This window comes from Ursus maritimus, assembly GCF_017311325.1.
Source record: "Ursus maritimus isolate PB19 chromosome X unlocalized genomic scaffold, ASM1731132v1 scaffold_X1, whole genome shotgun sequence".
NCBI classification, from domain to species: Eukaryota; Metazoa; Chordata; class Mammalia; order Carnivora; family Ursidae; genus Ursus; species Ursus maritimus.
The window spans coordinates 107,314,336-107,324,738 of record NW_024423319.1 but is presented as its reverse complement, the minus strand read 5'-3'; the positions used below and the strand labels follow the sequence as shown (position 1 = coordinate 107,324,738).

At 42.2% G+C, this 10,403-nt stretch overlaps 1 protein-coding gene across 1 annotated transcript in view; it reads right to left on the bottom strand.

Annotated features, from left to right (window-relative positions):
* The window catches only part of SMPX (small muscle protein X-linked), a 17,070-nt gene extending 10,053 nt beyond the window's left edge, over window positions 1–7,017 (bottom strand). The window contains exon 1 of the mRNA XM_008696437.2: window positions 6,979–7,017. Within this exon, the coding sequence (XP_008694659.1) occupies window positions 6,979–7,017 (39 nt within the window). The remainder of the gene's footprint in view (window positions 1–6,978) is intronic.
* Window positions 7,018–10,403: the final 3,386 nt, after the last annotated feature.

The following is a 10,403-nucleotide window of genomic DNA, read 5'->3' as shown; positions in this document are numbered from 1 at the left end:
ACACACACACACACACACACACACACACACACACACTGATTTTATCCTTAGTTTTCAAAGGTCTCCAGCTGCTCCTGCCAGAATCTATAGCCGCCACCACCCATGCCATCCTCCCAGGCCACAGGCAGAGGAAACCCTACAGGGTTGCATTTTGAAGTATTTCTTTCTGCACTTCCCTATTCTTAGTGTCCTAAACCTTCTCTGAATGGAGCAGGACATGACCTTTTGAGATTTCTAGCATCTTCATAGAACACTTTCAGAAAGAGGTTCCTCAATAACTAATTAGAAAATGAGATTATTTGATTTGTTAGCCTAAATTAAGAGAGACAGATGAACCTAACAACTAAAATACAGTCCAACCTATTTTAAAATACAATTCTATATCACTAGAATTTAACTTCTTTGTCTTTAGGGATTCTCGAAATCTGGAAAGGATTCAGAACATACACAACTTACCCTCCCAACACAACCTTGAGAAATTCCCACTCAGCCACTGTCCATCACCCATGGTGTTTCATACTGAAAGGCTTTCTTCTCTCTCTCTCTCTGTTCTCATCACTTTGCTCTTTTCAGTAATATCCTTAATGACTCAACTGTAGTCTTGTTATCCAGGGAAAAGCAGATTTCAAGAATGCATTATGGCTATTAAGATAATGTGTACAATTGGTTGAGGGCAGGCCATATATCTGAGGTATTTGTAAAGGTCAGCCTCAAAAAATGACGTCTTTTCGCCAACATATAGACTACTCGCTTCGTGTTACCAATATGGGGCCCTGGTCAGAGCAGCAAATATTATCAGCTGAAGGTAGCACTGAACCCCTTCTAGAGTCAGTCTGTTAACATTCAACTTCTGGCTACATGTTAAAGAAACCAGGGTTAGAAATGATAAACACTGTATTATAGTAGTTTATATAAGAAAGAAGCAGATCCATGATCAAAGAAAAGGCCTGACTCTACATTAAAACAAGTGGCAAATGAAAGTTCATTTTTAATTTTTAAATTTTTTTTAAAGATTTTATTTATTTACTTGACAGAGACAGCCAGCGAGAGAGGGAACACAAGCAGGGGGAGTGGGAGAGAAAGAAGCAGGCTCCCAGCAGAGGAGCCTGATGTGGGGCTAGATCCCAGGACTCTGGGATCACGCCCTGAGCCGAAGGCAGACGCTTAACGACTGCGCCACCCAGGCGCCCCTTAATTTTTAAATTTAAATAAGATATCACAAAACCACACTGAGATACCACCTTACGCCAGTTAGAATGGCAAAAATAGACAAGGCAAGAAACAACAATTGTTGGAGAGGATGTGGAGAAAGGGGATCCCTCCTACATTGTTGGTGGGAATGCAAGTTGGTACAGCCACTCTGGAAAACAGTGTGGAGGTCCCTTAAAAAGTTAAAAATTGAGCTACCCTATGATCCAGCCATTGCACTACTGGGTATTTACCCCAAAGATACAGACGTAGTGAAGAGAAGGGCCATATGCACCCCAATGTTCATAGCAGCAATGTCCACAATAGCTAAATCGTGGAAGGAGCCGAGATGCCCTTCAACAGATGACTGGATTAAGAAGTTGTGGTCCATATATACAATGGAATATTACTCAGCTATCAGAAAGAACGAGTTCTCAACATTTGCTACAACATGGACGGCACTGGAGGAGATAATGCTAAGTGAAATAAGTCAAGCAGAGAAAGACAACTATCATATGATTTCTCTCATCTATGGAACATAAGAACTAGGATGATCAGTAGGGGAAGAAAGGGATAAAGAAAGGGGGGGTAATCAGAAGGGGGAATGAAACATGAGAGACTATGGACTATGAGAAACAAACTGAGGACTTCAGAGGGGAGGGGGGTGGGGGAATGGGATAGACCGGTGATGGGTAGTAAGGAGGGCACGTATTGCATGGTGCACTGGGTGTTATACACAACTAATGAATCATCGAGCCTTACATCGGAAACCGGGGATGTACTGTATGGTGACTAACATAATATAATAAAAAATCATTAAATAAGATATCAAAGGAAGGTATGTATCATTATATTATTTTTAGCTTTAACGAATGTATTTGGTTAAGTGGTCAAACGTGGGTAGTGATAGTTAATTCCTTTGTGCCAAGGATCGTCACGTATCTGGCGACCTTTTTAAACTAGAAATCTGTTCTGTTCTACACATGGATTGGGTAGCAATGGACAAGTTCCCATAAGAGACCACACACTAACGATGCATAACCATTCCTTTAAAATGTCTAATAAGGGATGCCTGGGTGGCTCAGTCAATTAAGCGTCTGCCTTCAGCTCAGGTCATGATCTCAGGGTCCTGGGATCGAGTCCCTCATGCGGCTCCTTGCTCTGCGGGGAGCCTGCTTCTCCCTCTGCCTGCCGCTCCCCCTGCTTGTGCTCTCTCTCAAATAAATCAATAAAATCTTTAAAAAAATAAGATGTACAGTAATAGTTAGGTTCAGTTTCACAAGCAGCTTGGTTAAGTGAATTAGGCAGAGAGGTGGTAATTCAGTGGCCATGGCTGTTTGTACTTTGAGACCATGCTTGTCACCAAGTCACTTTACTTTGTACTTTTCACTGCCAGCCAACTTAGTTTAAGATGACTTTAATCAGGGTGGGCTATTAGCTTCTTCCCTAAAATGCTGACACTCTTTCTAAATGTCACTTGAGGTCTTAAAAGGGAGGACCCAGCTTGGTACTTATGATTACCCGTTAAGGCGGTCCACCCACTCCTCCATCCTCACTCTCTGTGCCAGGGTGGGGGTGGTAAGTAATGAGACTACAGAATGTTGCCGAGTGGTTCCACACATGGGCTTTGGGATCAGACAAGTGAGTGTTCAGGTCCTGACTCTCCTACTTACAAGCTGTGCGATCCTGGGCGAGTTGTTTCACTTCTCTAACCCTTCCATTATAATCCATGGAGCTCTCATTGCACTGAGTCAAGTACATAGTAAACCCTGAAGAAAGTGTGACTATTATTATCATCTAATAATGAACTTTCGAAGTTATTCTCAGGAAGTTCATAGATTATTAGAAGCTACACAGAGGCTTGGAGGCCATATAATGCAACACCTTCCCTTTGCAGATCATGGGGACCAGAGGGGTGAAATCACAGAGCAGAGCTAAGACTAGGGCACAGGACTCTTTTCCATTCAACCATGAAGTTCTCAGATCTCATGAGAGAGGACAAATAATACTCAGCTCACTTTGGTCAACGGTGGAGAAAAAAAGCCAGTGATGACCCAGAGAACATTGGCTCTGGGTGGGCTGAGGCCCTAGGGAGGCCCATGGTGGTTTCCAAAGTGGGTGTGTTCAGGAGGAAGGGGAAGGACGGGCAGGGGCTGCCGGTGGCCAGTGTCACTTGGTCTCATTAGAGGGACTTGCAGAGCAGATCACTGATGGGATTGGATTTCCCAGCAGCTCTAGCATTCCCCACCTGTCCTGTCAAATGCTTTCATCTGAAGGGATCAGCCCCACTATGCTGAGTGTGCTGATGTTACCTTGGTTGCAACTGCATCCCCATCAACAGTGCGGTTTAACAAGCAGCCTGGAAAGTACAGAATGAAGGCCAGTAAACTATGGCCCGTGGACCCAATCCAACCTGCCACCTGTTTTTATAAATAAAGTTGCATTGGCACACAGCCACACTCGTTCATTTATGTATTGCCTATGTCTGCTTTTGTGCTATAATGGCAGAGTTGGGTAGTTAGAACAGAGACCCAATGATGTGCAAATCCTAAAATATTTACTATCTTGCCCTTTTTTAGAAAGATTGGCTGACATTTGGTATACAGCCTTATAGCTGCTTAGGAGACAAAGGCCCTGTCCAGGCAAAGGAAGGATCAACTGATTCCTTCAGGATATTTGTATGTCCCTGGCATAAATGTGATTTCATTAGTACAACTGAAAAAAAAGGTCAACTTAGAATCCCCTTACAATTCAAAGGCCACCTTTTCGATGCAGGTATGAAAGACATGTGTCCAAGTCCTCTAAGGGTAGGCCTACTTCTTGGCCTCCCTGTCAGTCTGGGCCATGGAGGGGATGGAACCAGTTGAAGAGAAACCAAGGCCATTCCAAGGGTGAACTAAGGTCACCAAGTGAGTGCCAGGCAGAGATTTGTAACCACGTGGCTCCATGTTGTCTGATGCACATAGGTGCAGTAGTTCAACCATCTAAATGCCGAACGGTTTTAAGTATAGCTGACGGTGGCGTAAGTTTGCTCAATCCAGACAAAATAGAGATCTAAGTCATTATTTTCTAGAAGTTTGCACTGCAAAGTACTATGTTGCAAAATACTCATTTGGAAGTTCCTGTATGTTTAGAAAACTCTGCCTACATCACCACTTTCTTGAAAATATACAGAGCCATTAGCAAGTTATGGACTCTGAGGAATCCTGCAGTAAAGATCCTATTCAACTTCGCTGAATTTAGTGTTTCCCAAACACTTTATCACAGAACCCTTTAATTAACAAACGACATCCCATAAAACTGATATTCCAAGAGACACACTTTGGGAACTGTTGAACTAGATGACGGTAATGATGGTGATGATGACAATGATGACTGATGAGTGATGATAACAGCTAATATTTATTAAGCAATTACAACGAGCCAGGCACTGGCCTAAGCATTCACATGTATTAACTCATTTAACTCTCAACCCTATGAGACCACTACTGTTATTAATTCCCCACTTGATAAATGAGAAAACCAAGGCACAAAGAGGATAAACACCTTGCCCAAAGTCACACAGCTAGTAAGGCCTGGAGACGACAAGCTCCTCAAACAGAGGGATCAGGTATCAATTCATCTTTGCATGGCCTGCACTTTGCACAGTGCCTGTCACAAATACCCAGGAAACGACAGTTGAACTGCTTTGGTAATAAGATCCTAATAAAAAGCAGAAGCAACTAGAACATATTGAATAGGGCATTTAACATCTTTAAGTGGTATTTAAACAACGAGGGCCCTCCTCATCATTTGGGGTTTCTGTTTGTTCCACACATGACTCTACCCTAGATAATGTTACTACTATAAACCATTTTTTATAGTGTAACCATTGTCATATTTTATTTAATAGACCCCACTTTAGGTTAATGAAGAGATGATAGAAAAATATCAGATAGTGCAGATCCTATTTAGCCACGAGAAATAATACTTCATTTGAAGGTGCATTAAATTAGGCTTTTTGAGTGGCATAAAATATATTGAAAGAGGCAAAACCACATCCATAAGGAAGCACTCTATTGCCTTTGTTGGTAAAGTGGATGGAATTTTTTAAATGCAGTAAAATAACAGTTACTGAGAAGAGTCCATAGCAGCTTTTTAAATATTAGAGACCTAAAAATATATCAAGGTCAAAATTAGTAGATAAAATACTGGTGAATTTTCGGTGTAGATTTGAGGGAAGCCAGAAAGCACTAAAGAAGAAAAATCAACACACTTGCAGCTTTAAAAGGAAGAGAGGCAAAGACAGCCTGAGGAAAGACTATGTTTTTGTGTCCTGCAAAATAAAAAGGAAATTTTATGTATAGCACTTTGGGAGCTTCGAATGCAGTGATTAAATGGTATTATTTCTCATCACATTAACAAAGAACATTCCTGAATGATAATTATTATGATAACAGTCGACACTTAATGAGGGCTTCCTGTGCTGTTTTAAGCAATTTGTATGTGTGGCTCTAGGACGTGAACACTGTTATCATCCCCATTTTACAGATGTGGGAAGAGAGGCAGAGAGAAAATAATTTTCCCATGATTCCACACCAGTATGGATTAAGGATTCAAACTCCAGTAAAGAAGGCTCAAAGGCTCAAGGATGCCACAGGTCTGGGAGGCAAAATAAATTCCAATACCAATGTCAAGGTATGTCAGAGATTCACTAGGTGGATGCAAAAGAGCCAAACGTGGCAATGTGGAGTTGGATCCTTGCCAATAGGCTCTTCTTTGGTAGTTCGTTCAATGACAAGTTTCCAGGGGTTGTAATACATCTTGCCACTTAAGAAGCCCATCCACTTAAGACTGTGCGTTCGTCTTGACAGGTGAAGATCTGTCCTTCCACCCACCTCTACCACTGGCATGTCCTAGGATTTCTAACCCCACAAGCTGGCCACATGCACACCCCTCCAAAATACGGTCAGTCACTTAAGTTTATGCTGTGATGGTACATCCAACCCCAAATATTCAGGAACTGTGCCCCATGTCCTGTGGCATTCAGAAAAGTCCAGGGAAAAAGTTCAACCATTCCTTTAGAGGTAGCACAGATGACTCCGTGTCGATGCAAGAGAAAGATGGAATTTTACGATAAAGCATCCTGCCTGGCATCACAACGTGGGAGCCATTTGAGAGTTAAACACAGAAACCTTACGAGAATAACAAATTAACTATGGAGTAAAAACGGATACTGAAAGTTATCTTCATAATTGTATTTGTGCTCCAAAATGCCTGTTTCCCCCTCCCCTTTTTGGGGGGTGACTCTTAAGTCAGTTGAAGCAACCAAACAGTTTATTTTCTGGGAAGGCATGAGGAGATACAACAGCAGCCAGACTTTACAGGATACATACCCAAGCCTTAAAGAAGGACACTTGACAAGAAAAGATATGTTCTAAACAGATGCGTCAACAAATTCAGTTAGATATAAAAATGGAAAGTGAATTTTTAAATTTGTATCAAGCATATCAAATACATATACATCGAAAAACATATCAAAAAACTAAACACTGCTATTTTGTAGGCGGTCAATTAATTCTCGTTCATAACTTTGTCTCACAATTCAGCACAGGTGAACAAAACCAGCTTCTCCCTCCTCAGTTGTACCTTCCCAGCTTCAGATCCTGTCTCATTTGTGCCCTAAGAGTCAGTCTTTTCTTGAAGTGAATTACCACGTTAGGGGTGAACAATCGCAAAAGGTCTGATTTATTAAGCGAACAGGCTAGGAGTCGCAGAGCTGATGTTAAAATGCAAATACGCCTTACTTACCTGGATGGTTCTGACATTGGAAACCGGCTGTTTCGACATATTCACGGGGTCTTAATCCCTAAAAAAAACAAGTGAGAAACTGTTAGAGGTGGCGGCATTCAGATTCTCCGGCTTGATAAATTAGAACTTAACTCATGATTCAACTGGGCAGTCACCCCTTTCAGTGGCTCTATATTCTTTCAGTCTCAGTTTCTGAAGTTACTTAGAGACTCTCCTTCCCAGTGCCTCGGGGAGAGGGAACACTAGAGCGCCCGGATAAATCATTCAGGAGGAGAAACGCTGAGATGCCTCGCCCCTGATCGAATGATAGGCAATCAGAAACTTGAAAGGCCCTATCATCTCCTTGCCTGCCCTCCTGCCCCCACTGCGGAGCGCAGCAAAGCAAAGAGGTTGTGGGAATAAAACACCTTTGTTTGGGGCCTCGGAAGCTCTCCGCTTGAAACTGAACTTCTGATCTGAATGAGCTGTTGCCAGGGCTGCGTGGCAGCCCATTGGGAGCTCCTCCTTTCCATTGAACGCCCAAAGAGAAATGGCCTGGACTACGATCTCACTACTGCGCCACCTTCGGCTCGCGGCGCACGTGTCTGTTCCACCCGGGGCCCTGGGAAACGCTGTGAGGACGGCGCCACATCTGCCCGCTCTGGGTGTCCGGGGCCCGGGCTCTGTAAACCGAAGCAGCCACAAGCCTCACCTGTCCGCTTTGCTTTTAACGGAACAGCCTCAGAAGGCCAATGAGGATTTACATGACTGTGTCGTTTCCCCAAGATGTAGCAGGGCTTCCTTCCCAAAGGACTTGTGCTTTCTTTCACGTGGGGAGACCTTAGAGGTGACTAGTGACCAAGGTTTGCTGGCGCAAGGGGGACGGAGAACAGCCCGGCTCTGGCCTGTTATTGCATGTATAAAGATTGTCATAGCTGGGTCTATGAAATGTTGACAGGCCCAACGGAAAAAGTTGAAAATTCAGCGAACGGAAGGAAGCATGCTGCTATTTAAACCCAAACTGTAAAATGGGTGACTGACTTTCCTCTACTGCCTGGTGTAAATGCATGTGCTAACCTGTGAGCACATGAACACAGGCAGCGGTGTGGGCGTTTGTGACCCGTTCTGTGTCACGTGGCCCGTGTCACTCAACATTTCTAGGCCCTTTTCCTCTTCCTTAAATTTTACCTGATTCTTAGGTTGTGGTGAGAATCAAAATGACATAATGTTCCCAAAACTGCCTCGGGAACTCTAAAGGATGCAAATATTGATTATTTCGTGGCGATTGTCCACAGCTCGTGACTTTTTAGTAATTTACTGACCTACAGCTTCAAGTACAGAGTAAAAATTGAGGTAGTGACAATGCCCCTCACCACTTTACATATCAAAGATCTGAGAACTCTGACAAACATTGTTTTTGAGATCTTCAAAGTTGTAGGCTCTGTCATACGAAGTTAAGCAATTACATAATTGTTTAAAAATCTCTAATATATATAACTGTAAGACTTTGGAGTCACACACATGAAAACAATGAGTTTTTTTTTAAGTTTCACCGGCATGTTTTGGTAATATATAGATATAGATAGCCTCCATCCAGAAGGGTCGAGGTAGAATTATTTTTGCTTTGGCTAAAAAGTTAAAAAGCAACAACAAATTGAACACCTAGGAGTGCGTTTTTCTCTATTATATGTTTCAGATAGATTCTATCTTTCCCACAGTGTCAAAGAGTCAATGAAGGCTTTTTAATTTTCAGATCTAGGATACACAGTTCAATATCAAAAGGAAAAGCTTGGTAGTTTAATTTTTAATGTTTCTATTCCTCAAGAGCTATTAGAAAGCATGCAAAGCAGTAATTCTCACAGGACTTTAAACATCTCAGCATATAGTTTTCTCTGTGCATGTACAGCTACAGTTTAAGCAACAGCACTTGGCAACTTACAAGAAGTTAGTATACATCGATTTGAAATGTAGGAAGTAGGAAATTTCTTTTGTTACTACAAAAGCATGTTGAAATGTAAAAAAAAATCAAGCAATGAATAATTGTGTTATTTATATTGCATTGATTTTTTAAAAATTAGGCTGATTTCGTTTTTCACTAAACTATTGGATCGCTTTGTTTTTTGTGGACCTCTGAGCCCAAAGAACAGATAGACCGTGGGCCTCATCTCCTGTATAGTCTTGGTATAATCTCATTTGCATATGAATTCCTTCTGAACACATATGTCAATCTGCAATAGAAACATCTTTAGAAAGTCGATCAGATCCCAGCTCTCATTCCTTGCAAACAGGCTATATAACATTTGTGTAAATCCGTCCTGCAGCCGTTCCCGCTGTCCTCATTATTCGCAGAGAAATCAGGGCAAAGCACACTGATGAATAAAAATAGACAGTGTTCCCTGGCTGTTTCCCTGGCCCTGCATTCACCTCCGTTAGGGATGCAGTGTAGAATGCACCTTCCTTCTTTATCTGCATGCCTCGTCCCGCGACCAAAAACGACAGCTATGTCGTAGATGCACAACTCTACTCACAGCTGACCACAGCTTTTCATCCGAAGAGGTACCCTTTAAAGTACTCTATTACTGTGTGTCCTGGTTCTGGCTAAAATTTGGAAACGTGGAAAGTTTGACAAGACATCTATTGACTTTTCCAAAGCCTATACTCTAATGGAAATGCTTACCGGCTTAGCAGAGTTGTGTTGGGTTTTCCTGGAAGATCTGCAAGTCAGTGGGGAACTTTACTAGTCTGTGTGCTGAGTCATATACAGTATACCTCTGCTGGTTATGTGATTGGGCAGCACCTAATATCTGACTTCTAAATAAGACTCTTTCACTTACTAAAAATTTGTCAACATTAATATCACTAATTTAATAAGGGATTCAGAGTAAAATAAATCAATATTTGGATGGAAGGGGCTTTGTTTTTTCTTTTTAAAGGTCTATTAAATGGCTAAAGCTCAATCTCAAAGGGAATTATCTTCTGTCCTGCAGCTAAAAATAATTCCTGAGAAGGGTGTAGAAAGATGTTCAGCTGTCTGAACTGACTAACTCCTTATTCACTTTGCCTGAAATATGCCGAGAGGCAGGAGGCACTCATCATTGCCGGGTCTCAGAACGTGGTGCCCACGCAGAGACAAGTGCTGCCCTCCACCCTGCTGGGTACAGGGAACACAGTGACCAAAGTGGGGCTTCCAAAAAGATGGTTTTGTCACGTTAATCGATCTGTGCATTGATAAAACTTAATCATTGAGGCCAAGCCCGGTGCTGAGGGAGAGGGGAAAAGAATTTTAAACTTGTACTGGGTAACAATAATTTGCATTTAGGTAAATCAGAGAGCTAGCATGATAGCTTTCTTCTGCCACAAATTCTCCTGATTATTTCTAGGCTTCCAGCCCGAATCGGTCTGCAGCTGACTGAGTGTAACCCTGGCCATAAGAATGAAAATAACAT